This window comes from Sinohyriopsis cumingii, chromosome 2 (assembly GCF_028554795.1).
Source record: "Sinohyriopsis cumingii isolate HCF-2022 chromosome 2, ASM2855479v2, whole genome shotgun sequence".
NCBI classification, from domain to species: domain Eukaryota; kingdom Metazoa; phylum Mollusca; class Bivalvia; order Unionida; family Unionidae; genus Sinohyriopsis; species Sinohyriopsis cumingii.
Window position 1 is genome coordinate 88,687,067 of NC_142962.1, and position 20,982 is coordinate 88,708,048.

General features: G+C 37.1%; 1 protein-coding gene across 2 annotated transcripts in view; it reads right to left on the bottom strand.

The window, feature by feature from the left end:
- Positions 1 to 20,982, bottom strand: part of LOC149805340 (double zinc ribbon and ankyrin repeat-containing protein 1-like) — a 63,835-nt gene that overhangs the window by 13,839 nt on the left and 29,014 nt on the right. For both annotated transcript variants that reach the window (XM_089949329.1, XM_089949323.1), the window contains exons 10-13: positions 12,992 to 13,193; positions 11,595 to 11,698; positions 9,905 to 10,076; positions 9,029 to 9,111 (exon numbers count right to left, since the gene is read on the bottom strand). In XM_089949329.1, the coding sequence (XP_089805455.1) occupies positions 9,029 to 9,111; positions 9,905 to 10,076; positions 11,595 to 11,698; positions 12,992 to 13,193 (561 nt within the window). The remainder of the gene's footprint in view (positions 1 to 9,028; positions 9,112 to 9,904; positions 10,077 to 11,594; positions 11,699 to 12,991; positions 13,194 to 20,982) is intronic.

Here is a 20,982-nt window from a genome sequence, read left to right on the forward strand (position 1 = left end):
TTTGTACTACAAGAAATGAATCGTTAGATCATTTTGATTTGAAGACTTTCTAATCAGGCAAAATAATTCTACAACTCTTTTCCAGTATTTTGTTTCTTGCTTGTAGAAGTTTTCACATGTTGATATATTTTTTATTTTCTAAACAAGTGATGTGATTATTACAGTTACTGGGTGTTTTGGTTGAATTAAAAGCAAGATGGTTTCATTTTCTTCTTCATATTTTATTAAATGCAAGGAAATTGCTCATTATTTCAGTACAAAATATACAATATCAACATTCCAGTCATAAATGCTATCAATGACCAATACGTATTGATAGTATCGCAATACAGACATGCCATATTGCAATATATTGCAATACATATTTTCCTGGCAATACTCACCCCTAGTGTGCATGTGTGTGTGTGTCTCTCTCTCTCTCTCTCTCTCTCTATATATATCACAAAATAAACCTGCAGGGCATGATTCAAATACAAAATCCCAAGCCAGCAGAGGTCAGCTAAACACAAAAGTAAACATTAGTTTACAGTGTGGTTAAGCATTTAGGCAGTGATGCCAACGAATGAACCTTGTTATCAGAATCCAAGCATCAATCAATGTCTGGAAATCAGTGCAGACAGCCCATAGTGGATTAAATGTTCATTACAAAAGACAGACTTCTATAATCATATTGCATCTTTCTATAAGCCTATACATACCTGTATGTAGTCAGTAACAATGGTGTATTCATTTCTCTTATCCCAGAAGCCTGAATACTTTGACTTTATTGGCTTGAATACTTTTGACATTATTGGTCAAAATATAACCAGAAACAGTACTTTTTATCGGGAATTATCTTTCTTTCCTCTACATTTCCGCTTTCAGTCTTCTGCACTGAGAAAATGTTTTCTTAGTACCAGTCTATCATACTGGTACTGAAATACCTTCTCCCTACAAGTGTCCCTATAAAATGCCTGTTGAAAATTTATAAACGATAATAATGACTTTTTAGAATGTTTTACTACAATATATAATGCAGGATTTTCACAAAAATTCATAATAATTAAGCAAACTCTGGAATGGATGGAATTTAGGTACTCACATCTTGGCTAGCCAAGGTTCCAATATCTTAACCCTCTCAACACCTTGCTGGATTGAACAGATATTTTACTGCTTTGTCCTAGTGACACCTAATGGATTTAATGAGTTGCCTCCCTTAGTATGTAATGCCAACTAACCAACAGCATGTAACGGTGGTACACTGTACATCAGCCGAAAATTATTGAGACAATTGACTCCAAAAGGATATATTGTAAGTTTAACAGTGAAAGTATGACTATGCAACAGAGATAAGCCATTATATATTTATTTGAGTGAAATATATTTGTACAACAGAAAATTGCTTATGTATGTGTCTATTCAGGTTGTGTGCTCCCATCACTTTTCCATGTAGTTGATGTTGTTGTAGGGTTTAACGCCATTTTTCAGCACATGATAGGCTATACATGATGGCCAGTATTAATGGTGAAGGAAGAACCCGGGAAAACCCCAGAAAGAACCACCGACCCTCGAGAAGCTACTGGCAAGATTTCTCACATATCCCCATTGGCCGAATCCGAGACTCGAACCTACGCAGACAGAGTGTCACGGAATGGTGTAAATGTTGTTAATTAAATACATGTACTCGGGTTTCGTTTCTTTTCTCTGTACAACGATACCCGAGGGTGATTATAATATGGTCTATGTATTTCGAAATCGTGAGTACGATTCGTCCTGTGCCACACGTGCAAGGTGCTTTTGATAAAGAATAACGAAAATTCTAAAGGTATAAATACGTTACTACATGTAAAGGACCTTTACAATACAAATGGTTTTGTCAGCAAGCGGCCTGCTTAAAGGATTCGCACAACTCCAGCTGTAGGGCTGAGTGAGTGAGTGTTTTGATGGTAGGAATATCCGGGGTGTCCGGTGTTGTCAGAGGGTAGAAACGTCCGTGTGTCCGGAGCGTTTAAGGTGCCGGAGTGTCTAATGTCTAGCGTCCGGAGGGTCCAGAGGGACTAAGGTGACCCAGCTGTAGAGCCGTCAAAGGACCAGGGAGTCCGGAGGGTCTAATATTTCAAGTATCCGGAGGGTCTAATATTTCAAGTGATCATAGTATTCCGAGGGTCCGGAGTCTATATTGGTTGTGAAATTGATTCAGAGGAGCTGTGGAGCGGATAAGGTGCACGGGTGACGGAGTGCATCTCCACACATGTATTTTTAGCTGTATGCTAATTTTGGGTTAGTAAGACCCAGTGTATTATTCAGGACTGGAAGGATAGATTGTATATCCGTTCTTGTTTAGTGACATAATTTCGCTACCTGAGCGAATACATTTTTTTTACTATGTGTAAACGCTTACATTGTTTACTATTTGAGTGAACTATATTCATCTTTTCATTACTGAATCATTTGTGAAATCATTTATCCTGTATTTTAGGGTTACTGAACTAAATTTATTTGTATATTTTTTCCATCTTTGAACTGTGCGTTTTTTATGTTAAATAGATCCAATATTTGGATTATAAATACGCACACATCTTCATAATCCACTATTCATATAGATCGCCACATTAAATCATTTATATGTGTCGTCATTACGTGTTCTGTTGTTAATCCAAAATATCCCACACAGTTATCTTGTTACAAATGGTGTCAGAAGTGGGATCATTTCGGATATAACAGAGCACTGAAATTGTTTTATTATATTTGTATGCTTTTTGTGTGTTTCAGATGCGTTTGACAAAGCACCAAGGTTAGGTAGATACCTAATATTACTTTATTTTTTGTATTTAATACTTTTGTTGCATTTCGTGAAAGACAATACGGTTTGTGGTAATTACATGTTTTGTATAAAACTGCACTTTAGGGTTGGTCACCACCAAACTTTTGAAATGTCTTCTATGAAAGAACTGGTAGAACTGGGGAAACAGTTTGGTTATGAGGGGGAGTCCCTTAGAAATTTCGTTCGTGAAGAACAAGCCCGGGAGAGGGACCAAAGATTAAAGGAGAGGGAATTAGAAAGGGAAAAATTTGAAAGGGAACAACAAATAGAAAAGGAAAAAAAGGAAACCCAGAAGGAAATGATCGAACTAGAGAAACAGGTTGAGAGGGAATTAGAAAGGGAAAAATTTGAAAGGGAACAACAAATAGAAAGGGAAAAAAGGGAAACCCAGAAGGAAATGATAGAATTAGAGAAGGGTAAGATAGAACTAGAGAAACAGGCTGAGAGGGAAAGGATAGAATGGGAAAGGGAAGCAAAGAGGGAGAAGTTAGAAAGGGAAAAACAGGTAAGGTTAGAAACTTTAGAGATGGAAGATAGAAATCGGCAGAGGGAACATCTAAGAAATTCTGAGCTATTGCAAGCTAAAAAAGAGGGGGAACATGATGTTAAACTGAGAGGTCCAAAATTGCCCCCATTTGAAGACGATAAAGATAATATGGATAGTTATCTAAATAGGTTCGAGAGGTATGCTACGGTACAAAAATGGAAGAAAGACGATTGGCCGCTCCATCTTAGCGCGTTATTGAAAGGTAAAGCGTTAGACGTGTATTCGCGTTTATCCATGGCCGATTCGCTCAATTACCCCATGTTGAAAGAGGCACTTCTCAAGAAATATGAACTAACTGAGCAAGGGTTTCGCAAGAAGTTTAAGTATAGTAAACCAGATAGAGGCGAAACATTCATACAGTTCGTCAGTAGGACTTGCAATTATTTGCAGCGATGGGTGGAATGTGGTAAAGTCGTCAAGACATTTGAGGGTCTTGTCGATTTCTTGCTTCGTGACCAATTGTTAACAACTTGTGGCAAGGAGTTATATTTATTCTTGAAGGAAAGATCCTTCACAAATGTACATGAAATGGCCACACAGGCGGATTTGTTCGCCGAAGCTCGGGGAGGTTCGCAGAATGTCATCACGCGAGATGTCAAAGGTGGGAATCGGGTCAACGACAGAAAACCCAGGGAACCTGAAAAATCTGATAGGAGTAACCAGGGGAAGCGGAGTGACATGCAATGTTTCATCTGCAAGGAAGTGGGTCATATCTCCCACTATTGTCCTAAGCGGAAGGGACCAGTCCAGAAAGTAGCGGTAGCCATTAGAGGCAGAAGATCGGTAAATGGAAAACTTAATGTTTCCCAGCAAGTTAAGCGGAAAGCGGTGCGTGAACCGGTGGTGCGTTCAGAGATCAGTCGCGATGTGATCCAATCAATCGGCACGTGTATTTTTCCAGAGGCATGGGTGCCGACCGCAAACGGCACTGTTAACGGACAAGAAGTCACCGTTCTACGAGACACGGGATGCACTACTGTAGTCGTGAAACGGAGCTTAGTCCGCGATGATCAATTGCTTGGGTTTAAATCACCTTGCATGTTGCTTGACCAGACAATCGACCACGTTCCAGTTGCAAGGATAATGATAGATACACCTTTTTTTACCGGGACTGTGGAAGCTTTATGCGTAGTCAACCCGATCTATGAACTGACGATTGGCAACGTACCGGGTTCTAGACTCCCAACCATAGCAGATTTCCGATTCCCCATCATCCAGGCAGTGCAAACTAGGGCTCAGGTAAAGGAGGAAAATAAACCTTTGCGTAAGTTAAAAGTACCGGAAGCCATTACTGATATATCCCGCGAAGAATTTCAAAATGAGCAAAAACGTGACGCGTCTTTACGTGCAACCTCTGAGAAGGCATTAACGGGTACCGTGAGAAAGTGTAAGAACGGGGGTTCCTCTAAATTCCTTGTTCGAAAGGGTTTAATGTACAGGGAATACTCTACATCGGATAGGAAGTTCTTGCAATTAGTGGTTCCCCGGAAATTTAGGGCACATGTACTAAAGGTCGCGCACGAGTCGAGTATGGCAGGTCATTTAGGCGTAAAGAAAACAACGGATAGGGTATTAAGAGAATTTTATTGGCCTGGCGTCAATAGCGACATAGCGCGGTTCTGTCGCTCGTGCGACGTTTGCCAGAAGACGATCTCTAAAGGCAGGGTAACTAGAGTACCTTTAGGTCAGATGCCCTTGATAGATACTCCGTTCAAACGAGTAGCTATCGACATTGTAGGACCAATATTTCCGCATACAGATCGGAAAAACCGATACATCTTGACACTGGTAGATTACGCTACCAGATATCCAGAAGCCATAGCTTTGCCATCAATTGAAACCGAACGTGTAGCCGAGGCGCTCGTAGACATGTTCAGCAGGGTCGGAGTGCCCGAAGAGGTTCTTACGGATTGTGGAGCGCAATTCACCTCAGATCTTATGGCAGAAATTAGTAGGTTGTTGTCCCTTAAACAGTTACGCACAACACCTTACCATCCTATGTGCAATGGATTGGTTGAGAAATTCAACGGCACATTGAAGCAAATGTTGCGGAGAATGTGTGCGGAAAGACCGAAGGATTGGGATAGATATATGAACGCCCTTCTGTTCGCATATCATGAGGTTCCTCAGGAAAGCTTGGGTTTCTCTCCGTTTGAATTATTGTACGGTAGGACAGTTCGTGGTCCTATGCGCATACTTCGTGAACTGTGGACAGACGAGGTCGCGGACGAAGAAGTTAAGACCACATACCATTACGTAGTTGATCTGCACGAAAGATTAGAAAGTACTTGTCAAATAGCGCAAGACGAACTCGCGAAATCTAGTCGTAGGTACGCCAAGTACTACAACCGAGGAACTCGGAGTAAATAATTTGACGTAGGCGATCAAGTGTTGGTGCTTCTCCCAACGAATAACAACAAGCTGCTAGTCCAATGGAAAGGGCCATCTAAAGTCAGACAGGTGAAAGGCGAAATGGATTATATCATTGATATGGAGGGGAAGTCCAAGACATTTCATGCCAATATGCTTAAACTCTACGTAGCGAGACCTGGACAAACGATTGATAAAGGGATTTTTAATGTAGTATGCGTTGCGGTGATAGAGGATAGGTCTGGTGACGAAGTGGAATTCATCTCCAGCACAGAAATACCCCTTGAATACCCCATGGACGTTGGTAAAGAAAGTATTGACCAGATAAATGTATGCCCTGAGTTATCGGAGGGTCAACATACACAGATTATGGAGGTTTCGTCCAAATATCCAGATGTGTTCACGGACAGACCAGGCTGTACGGTCTAATTTGACACGAGATCAAATTGAATACCACTGAGCCTATCAGGATTAAAGGATATCCGATACCCTTTAATGCACGGGAGACAATCAGCGAAGAAGTGATGAAAATGTTAGACCAGGGAGTGATCGAACCTTCAAACTCCCCATACTCGTCCCCCGTGGTGTTAGTCAGAAAGAAAGACGGGACCAACCGGTTTTGCATCGACTTTCGGCAATTAAACAGGATCACCGTATTTGATGCAGAACCAATGCCAGATATGGAAAGTGTATTTTCAAAATTGGCAGGTCATAAATACATTTCCAAATTAGATCTAAGCAAGGGATATTGGCAGATACCCATCGCCGATAATGCCCGCGAGTTAACGGCATTCGCGACTCCCAAAGGACTGTTTCAATTGAAAGTTATGCCTTTCGGTTTAGTCAACGCTGGTGCGTCGTGCGTTCGTCTCATGCGCAAATTATTAAACAGAACGGAAAACGTCGACAGCTTCGTAGACGACATCTTTGTTTACACGCATACATGGGATGAACATGTTAAGGTATTACGGGATCTGTTCGATAGACTTCACATTGCAAATCTTTCAGTTAGGCCTACTAAGTGTAGCATAGGGTATTCCAGTCTGGAATGTTTGGGACATCTGGTAAGTGGACTAGGCCAGTTGCAACCTCATCCAGATAAAATAGGAGCAATCAGGGATGCCCCTAGACCAGAGACAAAAAAACAATAAGGTCTTTCCTAGGTCTAATCGGGATCTACAGGAAATTCGTCCCCAACTTTTCGGCTATTGCCAGCCCATTAACGGATTTGACTAGGAAGGGGCAACCGAATAAAGTTTCATGGGGTGTATGCCAGGAAAAAGCGTTTAACACTCTAAAACACAAACTGGTAAGTGCACCAATTTTAAAGTTGCCGGAAATAGATAAACCTTTTGTACTGAGGACTGATGCGTCCGATACGGGTCTTGGGGCTGTTTTGCTACAGGAGCAAGGGGGGATGAAATTGCCCATTGCTTATGCAAGTAGGAAATTGCTCCCTAGAGAGGAAAAGTACTCCGTGATTGAAAAGGAGTGCCTAGGTTTAGTATGGGGAATAGGAAAATTCCATACATATCTTTTTGGGAGGGAGTTTACCTTGCAAACGGACCATCAGCCGCTTTTATATTTGAATAAAGCAAAGGTCACCAATGCAAGATTGATGCGTTGGGCGTTGTCTTTGCAACCATACAGTTTTCGAATCGAGGCAATTCGAGGGTCAGAAAATGTGGGAGCTGATTTTTTAAGTAGGGTGTAATTAGCATATCATTTCGTTCGGTCTGAAAATTGGAAGTTTTAATAATGATTCATTGTTCACATTCCGTGATTGTTCTAAAAGTGATACCACTTTTTTTTAGGGGGGAGGTATTGTCACGGAATGGTGTAAATGTTGTTAATTAAATACATGTACTCGGGTTTCGTTTCTTTTCTCTGTACAACGATACCCGAGGGTGATTATAATATGGTCTATGTATTTCGAAATCGTGAGTACGATTCGTCCTGTGCCACACGTGCAAGGTGCTTTTGATAAAGAATAACGAAAATTCTAAAGGTATAAATACGTTACTACATGTAAAGGACCTTTACAATACAAATGGTTTTGTCAGCAAGCGGCCTGCTTAAAGGATTCGCACAACTCCAGCTGTAGGGCTGAGTGAGTGAGTGTTTTGATGGTAGGAATATCCGGGGTGTCCGGTGTTGTCAGAGGGTAGAAACGTCCGTGTGTCCGGAGCGTTTAAGGTGCCGGAGCGTCTAATGTCTAGCATCCGGAGGGTCCAGAGGGACTAAGGTGACCCAGCTGTAGAGCCGTCAAAGGACCAGGGAGTCCGGAGGGTCTAATATTTCAAGTATCCAGAGGGTCTAATATTTCAAGTGATCATAGTATTCCGAGGGTCCGGAGTCTATATTGGTTGTGAAATTGATTCAGAGGAGCTGTGGAGCGGATAAGGTGCACGGGTGACGGAGTGCATCTCCACACATGTATTTTTAGCTGTATGCTAATTTTGGGTTAGTAAGACCCAGTGTATTATTCAGGACTGGAAGGATAGATTGTATATCCGTTCTTGTTTAGTGACATAATTTCGCTACCTGAGCGAATACATTTTTTTTACTATGTGTAAACGCTTACATTGTTTACTATTTGAGTGAACTATATTCATCTTTTCATTACTGAATCATTTGTGAAATCATTTATCCTGTATTTTAGGGTTACTGAACTAAATTTATTTGTATATTTTTTCCATCTTTGAAACTGTGCGTTTTTTATGTTAAATAGATCCAATATTTGGATTATAAATACGCACACATCTTCATAATCCACTATTCATATAGATCGCCACATTAAATCATATATATGTGTCGTCATTACGTGTTCTGTTGTTAATCCGAAATATCCCACCCGGTTATCTTGTTACACAGAGGTGAGATGGCAGTGATCTGTAACAGAGAGCGCTTTAGACCATTCGGCCACTCAGGGCCCCTACTTTTCCATGTAGGAAAAGTGTTCAAATCTGAACAACTTGGTTTTTATTGGATGTGGTGGCTTCCCACTGCATCCAATGTAATTCACAGATGAAAAGCACATAAATATCTGTTTGATCTGCCGAAGTGTAGAAAGGGTTAAGATATCAGAACCTTGCCTAGTGAAGATGAGGTACAGAAAAAGTTAAGATATCAAAACCTTGCCTAGTGAAGATGAGGTAAAGAAAAAGTTAAGATATCAGAACCTTGCCTAGTGAAGATGAGGTACAGAAAAAGTTACGATATCAGAACCTTGCCTAGTGAAGATGAGGTACAGAAAAAGTTAAGATATCAGAACCTTGTCTAGTGAAGATGAGGTACACTCTACTTACTGGAACTTTTTGAGCAGGCTTTCTTTTCACTTTTGTCACTTTCTTTGTTTCTTTCTTGGGGGTCTCTGTCTCTATGATCTCCTCTGTAACAAAAACATAGGCTAAAGTTAATTATTAATTCGTTTTACTTTGGGGCAAAAATACCAGGAAAAAAAATGAAATGATCTGTTTTTTGTCCTGCTTTTCACTCACTTGAAACAATATGATAACACATCTATGTAGCCTCAACTGCAAATCAAATTTCATTTTTTTTGAGGATTCACAAAGTCATAAAGCTTGAAAATATAATTACTGCATGAACGACTGAAGCAAAGTGAAACCTGTTCATGCATCATATTTAATAGCAAATCAAGCTTACTGTACAAATTTTAAGTTAAATTCTGATAATTATAGACTGACATACAAATAATTAATCTGTTTTTTAACCACTGTTTACAAACGCAGTCAAATCACAAAAGAAGGACATAAAAAGCTCCTTTCTGGTATTAGGAACAAATAACTATTGGCTCTCTGCTTCAAAATGATGTCATATTAACCAATTAAAGTGCATGTTACAAAAGTTTGATAAAAATATGTAAATGTAATTATAAATTTTTGTCAAATGTTTATGAATAAATGAATTTACTGATATAATTGCTTATAACAGATGGAACACTGTACAGAGGAAGTTTGTAAAAGATTTTAATTTTGACAAATTTGACTGGCCATAAACTGTAAAGATATGAATGTTAAAGAAATACAATTGGTTTGGCATTCAGAATAATTAATCTGATATTTCAAACATACAAATTACAAAATGATTTCATATTGTGAACATTTCTACATGTGTATTATCCAAATGCAGACAAAACAATCAATACTCATGTGTAGACTCACCCTCTGAGTCACTCCTGTAGGATGTGAGACTATCCTGTTCTGTGTGAAAGCTCAAGTAGTCTCCAGTAATTCCTAGTCTCTTCCCTGTAAATTTGTCCTTATTACCTCTCAGTGCAAAAGTCAAGGTCAAACTCAGTTCATACCCATCTTCTTGCACAGTTGATGTCAACAGCTGATATTAATTAAAGTCAATACAGTACTATAAACAAGTTTGCCATTATTAATATTCACATTCAAAGGTAACAAAGGTGAAAAATGAGTAGAAATTCAGTTATGTATATGCACACAAGGTAGTCAAGGAAAGATAACTAGCCACGACATTGTACACTGAGCCAGTAGCAGTACAATCATTTACTCCAACACAGACCAAGCCTGTAAGCACCAATGACTAGGAACGTTTAAGACATAAATCACTGCTCAATATTCAAAATTTAAGGATTGTTGTTTGAATCTGTGGGAGAAGTATATTTGCAGAGACAACTGGAACCAAAATTAAAACCCCCAAAATACACCTAAATTTGGATAAAATACCTTGCAAAAGTAAACGACTATTTCTGCAACAAAAAATGTACAATAATTCAATACTGTTCATTAGAGTTAAGGACAAATGCATAATGCTCTCGTGGGATATACAAGTAAGCAAAGCAAATTATATCTGTAGTAATGATTTAGATATTTCAAAACCACATTATCTAGCCTTTTAAGAGCTGGGCTATGTAAATTTAAAAAAAAAGAAATAAGCACAATGATAATTTTTTTTTTTATATAACAGAAATTGTCCAACAGATACTGTTATAAATAAATCTCATGTATTCATCATAAAAACATTTGGCATATGTGCTACAGTCATGTAAATTTAAAACGTCTAGTTTATAACAGGCACACACCGATGGAAAAAAAACAAAAAACAGACCAAGCCATTCGATTACACGATGTTCCAGTAGATCAAGCTTCATATCCTCAAAATATTTTGCGACTTTGAATAAAATAAAATTAAAGTTCTACAATATTCAAGACTGTCTTAATTTCAGTTCCTTTGTCAGCATGTTAAGTTTCACTGATCTAGATATAGTCAAAATAACACTGCTGCCAAATGTGGAATTTTGAGATTAAGCTTGCGAGTTTTTTTGTTCAAAAGTCTAGTGAATACTGGACCAGGCCAGGATATTATAAAACTAGGAGAGTGAGTTTGAGGCTGAGTTTTAACTCTTAGCCTATCAAAAGTGGCATTGCAAAGGTCCCTTGCGACTGGCTAACACAAAAGTGCAAGCTCAGCAGTCTCATTATTTTCAAGGCAATTCATAAAACACAGGGCTTGAGTCTGGGATAATGTTTTACATCTAAGTCAATCAAAACTGGTCTAACAAAAATAAAGTCTTTTGTGTCTGACTGACAAAAATCAAGACCAGCCTGGAAATCATCAAACTCTTGGTCTTAAGTCTGAGCTTGACATTTGTTTTCACCAATCACAAATTATGTTACTACTGAAAAGATGTTTCTGACTCACAGACTGGCTGTGGAACTCAATCTGAGGGTTTTACTATTGCCAGGCCTGGTTTTAGGCAATTTATTCCATATATGGTCTCATGCAAACTGATGGTTCATTATGCAAAAGCAGCTTGGAGTGGATCCATGCTATTTACAGATGGTGCTATAATTTGAACTATGTCATGATATCTGTAAATCTTACCTTCCCCATTTTGGGTTCTCCTATCAGGGCTCTAAACTCGGCATCATTCTGAGCATGAGCTTTCAGGTGTTGGCAGACATGGTCAACCTGTTTCCTCCAGTAACCTGGCAAAAGAAAAATGGATTAAAGATGATAACAGAGAAAGAACATGTTGGTAGTAGTGTTTCCAAGGAAATATACAAAATATAATACTATTTAAAATTACCTGAAGGAGCTGAAAAGAAAGATTCAAGTACTTTATATGTTACTGTGTCCAGTTAAGACTATGTGCATAAAATCCTATCAATATAACATGGGATTTCTGTGTCATAATTAAATGTTTAATTCCTTTTTAAATAATTGACATCCCTTTGTGAAATTATCTTAATGGTAACAATATTTTTGTTTCAAAGGGTATAAAAACAAAACAGGAATACCATCTTTGCATATAGAAACTAAGCAAAGATCTGCTGATGTATCCAAAACCTATATTTGTGAACAATTATACTAAATTTCAGAGAATTACTTACTCATGTATTAAGTGGGTCACAGTGACCTTATTTCTCAAGTAAATTTTTTTAAGAATCAGGATACATACCAGTAAACAAAACACTTAACAATGCCATGTGATGACTTCAAAATACACCACCAAAAACTCCATTCTGAAAAGCACTAAAATAAAATTAACCTGATGTTAACAATATATTAACCGCTCCGGTGGCCCAGTGGTCAGAGTGTCCGCCTCGGAAGGGGGAGGTCGTGGGTTCGATCCCTGGCCAAGTCATACCAAAGACTTACAAAAATGGTACTAACAGCTGCCTCGCTTGGCGCTCTGCATTAAGAGGTTAGTGTTAGGACTGGTCGGCCTGGTGTCAGGATAATGTGACTGGGTGGGACATCATGTTACATGTCTGCGGCATGATGCCCCAGTGCTAGACATCACTTTAAACTGCCACACTGCAGACATCATAGTGATATTACTGAAAAATTGTTAAAGCTATTTTAAAACTCGAAATCACATAATATATTAAGTCTATGCCAAGATTTCAAGAATTTATTTCATCGCAAGACCTCTATGGAGTATATGAGCATTATATATATATATATATATAAAAGTTTGAAATACTATAAATGTATATATCTGAAACAGTATCATGATGATTTTAGGGATGTTTACTGAAATTGTCATCTTTAGAAATTTTGGTTGACACTGCAGCCATACCAACTGGATCCCAATTTTTGGGCAGAAACCCAGCCTTACCTCAGAATCAGAACTGGTGGCAGAAACTCAACCAAGCCTCAATCATGTTTTGTAATTCTGATGCTTGGTTGGGATTTCATCATATCATGCCCTTGTTGAGATTTATGTATCTCATACCAGTGCATATTTGCATACTGATGGAATCTATTTTTCTCACCTTTTCCGGGGCTGACGGCTGTTAATAATGGTTTCCTGTCTCTCATGGATTTCTCAAATGCCTCCTTTTCTTCTTCCTTCTCCTTCTGTTTGACTATATCACGAGTGGAGGGGAAGAAAAGCCCTACTGTCTGGGTACCCATGTCATTCGTTGATTTGGGAACCATAGCAGTTGACCTGGTCACAGGTAGCCATTGGGCTTGCTGTACAGAGAGACAAATATCGATTGACTAATGTAGTATTTTCACATAATTTAATGTTTGCTCATTCACATAACACAGCATAGATGCAACAGAATTTTTGCAATCTGCTCACTGGCAACAAGGCTCAAATGTAATACATCTTTGTTGCCATGGATGCACAATATTTGTTAGTTTATCTGCTGAACACAACTGCAAACTACATATACTAACATGGACCATAACATGCTGTTTTGTTCTTTCTGTGATTTCAGTCAAACAGCACAGACCCTGATCTTTCATTGTGAGTTATATGACAGTAGACCCTGATCTGTCATTGTGAGTTATATGACAGTAGACCTTGATCTGTCATTGTGAGTTATATGGCAGTAGACCTTGATCTGTCTTTGTGAGTTATATGACAGTAGACCCTGATCTGTCATTGTGAGTTATATGACAGTAGACCCTGATCTGTCATTGCAAGTTATATGACAGTAGACCCTGATCTGTCATTGTGAGTTATATGACAGTAGACCTTGATCTGTCATTGTGAGTTCTATGACAGTAGACCTTGATCTGTCATTGTGAGTTATATGACAGTAGCCCTTGATCTATGCTGTTTACAATGGGTCTACAGGCAAATAAATTATTTCACAAATATAGCCATTTTAATAAATTAACTTTTAATTTACAACCAATATACTTGCTTAAAAGTTCAGTCCAAGTGCAAGCTGCACAGATCCAGATCCGACACTGCACAATGTGCCAGCAGATCTATGCAGGTTATTGGGAGTAATCAGTAGAACATACAACATTTTGACATGGTAGATGAGGGTCTATTTAGTTTGCAGTTGGACTAAAATTATAAATAAAAATACACTACAATTATTCACAATTTCACTCCTGCAGACTTAAATAGTATGTACATTAACATTTCACTCATACAGATTTGAATAGTAGGTACATTAACATTTCACTCATCGAACTTCAATGGTATGTTCACTCATACACAAGTAAATATTATAATTTAATACTGCACTCATATAGACTTAAATGGTATGTACCTTACCATTTTACCCATACACAAGTAAATATTGTGTAATTTAATACTGCACTCATATACACTTTAATGGTATGTACCTTACCATTTTACTCATACACAAGTAAATATTGTGTAATTTAATACTGCACTCATATACACTTTAATGGTATGTACCTTACCATTTTACTCATACACAAGTAAATATTGTGTAATTTAATACTGCACTCATATACACTTTAATGGTATGTACCATTTTACTCGTACAGACTAAAATGGTATGTACCTTAACATAAGATTCATCCAATATAAGTCCAATTTTGTTCTGGGAAAACTACAGTTGCTCATTTGGTTCATAGTCAGATCTGTAATCTAAAGACCGTGGGTTCAATACCTGACCATGGCAGTTAAATCTAGCTGCCTTGGTGTATTCTTTGGATAGACACTTAGCCTGCCATGTTCTCAACATGATGTAGCTAAAGAATGTGTTGAAAGCATAATTAAAACCCAGCATACCAACCCACTAATTTAGTTAATCTAGCCCTGAATACATCTGTGGAAAAGGTTCAACCGTCCAGACAGTTGAATTAATGGTCTGGACCTTTCACACAAATTGTGTTTTTAAAAATAGATACTCATTATATACACAAGATAAACAAGTACCATATTTACTGTTTATGTTAGGACACCATAATAACTTTTTAAAATACATTTTTCGTGCACTGTATGTTCTGGGACACATCAGGTTTTTTAGTCTTAAGCTGTAGGACACATTTTAAATCATCTGAAAATTACATATCAGAACATGTTCTCCAATTTAGATTTTATTTTAATGTTCATGATGACAAAAAGAGGAATAAATGTTAAGAATACAAAGTTGGTTTCTATCTTCCTTTTATAATCAAATAAGCGTTTTATCTATTTTATTGCAACATGTAGTTGGGGTGAGAATGCAACTTCAACACAATTTTTTTCTTCTTAAGTCTTGGGACATATAACTTAGGTGAAGAAAAGTTTCACCATAAGTTTTTGTACAAGAAATTTTTTTATTATTTTATAGTGTCCAAATAAATAGGTAAATACAGTAAAATTAATAAAATCAGAAAATTATAAGGTTTCAAAAGGTTCTCAGAGCTGAAGATATTTCTGGAATGAGTCAAATGTAAATAAAAACAAACATGTCTTTAAAAGCATCCATTTATGTTAAGGTCAAATTTATTCAAGTCTCTGTTAGCTTAAAGAAACCCAAATGTAAAATTACAACATTTATGTTTTTTGATACACTACTAACTTTATCAATTACCCCCACCACCCACACCCACCATCAAATGAGCAAATACCCTTAGTTTTACTTCTTGTTGTTGTTCTTGTCTTGAAGTTTTACACCCATTTTCTTATTATGATGCTGTTAAACATAACAAACAATTGTGATAATTGCATTATTCATGGTCACATCATTAATATTTATAAATTTCATTATGTTTGCTCTGGTGACCAAAGTGGTGAGAACATTCACCTCAGATCATATGTTCAAACTCCGGCCAAGTCATACCATAGACTTATAAAAATGGTATTAGAAACTGCCTCATTTGGTGCTCAGCATTAAGAAGTTAGTGTTAGGACTGGGCAGCCTGGTGGCATAATAATGTGACTCAGCCAAGATCTTGATGACAAAGACCTATTTACCAAGTCTGAGCAAAATTTTACAGTGGTAAATAAAGTCAGTCAGTTAGATGAAAAATCTAATCATAATTATGTATAGGTGTGGTTCATACCAAAATTCATCAAACATCTCAATATTAATCTATTTACCAGTTTTTACAGAACTGGGTCAGAAATAGTCTATCAAATGACAAATAGCTCAGCCAATCAAAGTAAAACATATATCTTGATGATGTAAGCCTATTTACCAAATTTGATAAAAAGTACACTGCTCCATATCTCTATTTATATTTTAAAAAAATAATGTACAGCACAAATACATTACTTGACTATCTCCACTTATATTCAATACACGCAATGTACAGCAAAAAGTATATTACTTCAGTATCTCAACTTATATTCAATACACGCAATGTACAGCAAGAAGTACATTACTTCAGTATCTCAACTTATATTCAATACATGCAATGTACAGCAAAACGTACATTACTTTAGTATCTCCATTTATAGCCAGTAATGTACATCAATAAAGTGCAATTCTAAATCTACAAACACACATTTTACAACGTCCTGTCAAAATATGCCTACTTATTGAATAGGATGCAATCTTTAAATGCTACACAATTAATAACTGATTTATTGTTTTGCTAAGGACCAAGTTTTTCCTCAAAAGCTTTATAAATATGGCTACAATATGTAAGAAAATATAAAAAGATAAAACAATTGTGGATATTTCTGGATTATCTTTTTTATTTTGAATTCTAATATCTTTATTTGCATCAAAATGATTTAAATTTCATTAAATTGATAGTTGTTTTAGTGAAATTAATGGGATTTTCTGAACTTTAAGTAAATAACTTTCAAATCCCAAACTAGGAAGTTCAGAACTTTTATAAATAAAAAATTAATGGAATTCCTGATCCAAGAAGTTGAAGATATAAGCATATATTCCAAGTATGATCAAAATCAGATCAGAAATATGGCTTCTATAGTGTAAATAAAAATATCAGTCAATCAAATGCAAGATTTTCTCATTATCAATCTTGTCTGAGATCTTGATGACACTAGCATATATTTCAAGTGTATCAAAACTGTATCAAAAATATGTACTCCTATGTGGTATCAAGCTTGGCGAATCAAAAACAAGATTACCTAACTACAAAGGGTGGATCTCACTCATTATCAAATATGTCCAATCAAAAACAAGATTACCTAACTACAAAGGGTGGATCTCACTCATTATCAAATATGTCCATGATCTTAATAATATAAGCATATACTTTCCAAGCTTGATCAAAATCATATCAGACACATGGACTCCTGAGTGGTAACAAGATTTGCCAGTCTGATGCATCATTAATATGAAAGAATTTCATTCATTATTGATCCCATCCAAGATCATGATAATATATATGACCACAGTCCGAGTTTGATCAAAATCAGATCAGAATGTGGCTTCCAGAGTGACAACAAGCTCAGTCAACTAGACACAAATCAGTATGCTCATTATCAAATTGTCTGATATCTTAATGATGTGTGTCTTAAAAGTTAGATCAAGATCAGATCAGATACTGGGCCTCCTGGGTTGTACAGTGTATGTCAGATACAGGGCCTCCTGGGTTATACAGTGTATGTCAGATACAGGGCCTCTTGGGTTGTACAGTGTATGTCAGATACTGGGCCTCCTGGGTTGTACAGTGTATGTCAGATACAGGGCCTCCTGGGTTGTACAGTGTATGTCAGATACAGGGCCTCCTGGGTTGTACAGTGTATGTCAGATACAGGGCCTCCTGGGTTGTACAGTGTATGTTAGATACAGGGCCTCCTGGGTTGTACAGTGTATGTCAGATACAGGGCCTCCTGGGTTGTACAGTGTATGTCAGATACAGGGCCTCCTAGGTTGTACAGTGTATGTCAGATACAGGGCCTCTTGGGTTGTACAGTGTATGTCAGATACAGGGCCTCCTGGGTTGTACAGTGTATGTCAGATACAGGGCCTCCTGGGTTGTACAGTGTATGTCAGATACAGGGCCTCCTGGGTTGTACAGTGTATGTCAGATACTGGGCCTCCTGGGTTGTACAGTGTATGTCAGATACAGGGCCTCCTGGGTTGTACAGTGTATGTCAGATACAGGGCCTCTTGGGTTGTACAGTGTATGTCAGATACAGGGCCTCCTGGGTTGTACAGTGTATGTCAGATACAGGGCCTCTTGGGTTGTACAGTGTATGTCAGATACAGGGCCTCCTGGGTTGTACAGTGTATGTCAGATACAGGGCCTCCTGGGTCGTACAGTGTATGTCAATGTGGTCATGTAGGTGCATTTATAAGTCTTAAAATACAACTGTTCTTAAAACTTTAATACCAATATAGCTAAATCAAAGTCCTTATTGTTCAATGATCTACATGTTACTTATCACAATACTTCCAGATGAAAATTACTGATTGCCAAAGACTTTTACAATGGCAGTCAGGTATTTAACTGGGTCAAGGGAAATGGACACTGGGGCAAGACATTACAAATGCAGAATATTACAAATGTTTTCCAACATGTGGTGCTTTCAGTGTGACATCATGATATGCAACATTCAATCCAGTTTATACTGGAACATACCTCTTGTGTGACTGTGCCCAAAAATGCCCCCATACTTTAACACTGATTTTGCTTTATGCATATTTAGTGTGTTTATTATATGATCTTCCAAATAATATTGATTGGAAACCAGATACACTGAATAATCAACATTTAAAGGTATATGTAATCAAATTCTCAAAAATGACACCCATTGCTGAAATAATAGGTACAGAATGCCTACATAACCTGCATGACTTGCATCTTAACTACATAACCTGTATGACTTGTACCTTAACTACATAACCTGCATGACTTGTACCTTAACTACATAACCTGTATGACTTGTACCTTAACTACATAACCTGTATGACTTGTACCTTAACTACATAACCTGCATGACTTGTACCTTAACTACATAACCTGCATGACTTGTACCTTAACTACATAACCTGTATGACTTGTACCTTAACTACATAACCTGTATGACTTGTACCTTAACAAAATAACCTGTACGACTTGTACCTTAACTACATAACCTGTATGACTTGTACCTTAACAAGCTTAGCCAATCCAATGTATTATCACCTCATTGATGTGTGGACCTCACTTATCAACAGACACATCTGAGATTTGGATGATATAAACCTATATTTCAAGTTTCTAAATTGGATCAAAAATATGGACTCAGAGTATTAACAAGCAGTTGATGATGGACGATGGATAAAGTACAATGGCCACAGGGCTGTACCATAAGCTTACTTGACCTTATGGCCAGGTTAGCTAAAGTTTCTAACCCACTCTGTGACATAATGCCATTGACAATGATATTTTTAGCTATTCTGGACACAATTTTTCATATGGTCTCAAAATAAAACTACTCTAATAAATGTTAAAATGTGCTGTTTCAGTGATTAAACTGTCCCAGATTTTATTTGATTTTCTAACGAGAGGCAGAATAAAATAAATCTGTAACAATATGCTGTGCATGTCAATAATTCTAAAATCATTGTACAGTTCATCCCTAATTAATTATTTGTGTCATTATCCAGAAAGAATATGTGTGATGCCAAACTTGATGTTATAGGCTGATACATTGTTATATTGGGACTATATATGATTACCAAGGTATATACAAGCTGTCACTTGCAGGACAAAGGTACTGATTACTAAGCTTGACCCAATGCTGACCTTTCATATTTCTTTGTACTGATATCTTTTTTAAAACAATTAATAGCATCCATAACATTTTACTTCATGTATGTATTATTACATTTTGCCAATGTCAATTGTAGGTCTTATTACATTTCACCAATGTCAACTGTAGGTCTTATTACATTTTGCCAATGTCAACTGTAAGTCATGTTACATTTTGCCAATGTCAACTGTAGGTCTTGTTACATTTTGCCAATGTCAACTGTAGGTCTTGTTACATTTTGCCAATGTCAACTGTAGGTCATGTTACATTTTGCTAATGTCAACTGTTGGTCTTGTTACATTTTGCCAATGTCAACTGTAGGTCTTGTTACATTTTGCCAATGTCAACTGTAGGTCATGTTACATTTTGCCAATGTCAGTTGTAGGTCTTATTACACTTTGCCAATGTCAACTGTAGGTCTTATTATATTTTGCCAATGTCAGTTGTAGGTCTTATTACATTTTGCCAATGTCAACTGTAGGTCTTATTACATTTTGCCAATGTCAAACAATTCTCATTAAATTTTATCAAATCAAATTATTATTTCTTGAATGTTTACCATGTAATTTATTGCAAGAGCTGCATAAAATAAAAATCCCATTATAGTTTATCTCAGGAAACAACAGGATTTAAAACTGCAAACGTCAACACTTGAAAGAGCATTTATGGTAGTCCTGTTTTCAAATCATTTCATATTGTGCAACTCAAACTGATGCGATCACTACATTATAATGTCATCATTATATATATATATATACAGTTTTGCACTGCAATTTATTCCATCGTCAAGTGTGGATCCCCTTTGCAAGCGATTAGACATAAAATGACATGGTTGTGACTTCTGTCTCTCATGTAATATTGAAAAGATGATTCTCATAAAGTTTAAATAACTAAAATGACAACCCTCTAAATCAAATGATAAAGTCAATGACAAAGAAAACATTCAGGGTTTTATAACCCACTGTAACAAACAGGCTTCCTCTTGCAGAAAATCAATGTGATGTATGAAACAGAAATTATGCACCCACTAACAGATACTGTTCTTTGTGTATTTTATAAGGAGTTTACCATTTTCACCTGGTGCGAATTTGATGAATGCTTATGGGAAATTTTAACCTGGTACTCTTCCCTTAACTTTCCTATGTAATGACTTGGGGATAGATATTTTAATGAAGTGTAGTTAGCATCATAATGTATTGCAATGTAGCAGATCCATATTGTAATACATAGGCTCTCATCAACAATGTGATGTCAAACATCAGTATTTTGCTCTTTCCACGCACATTTTTCCCCCTAATAATATCACAAGTACTGTGAACAGCACATTACATACCCACCCCATGT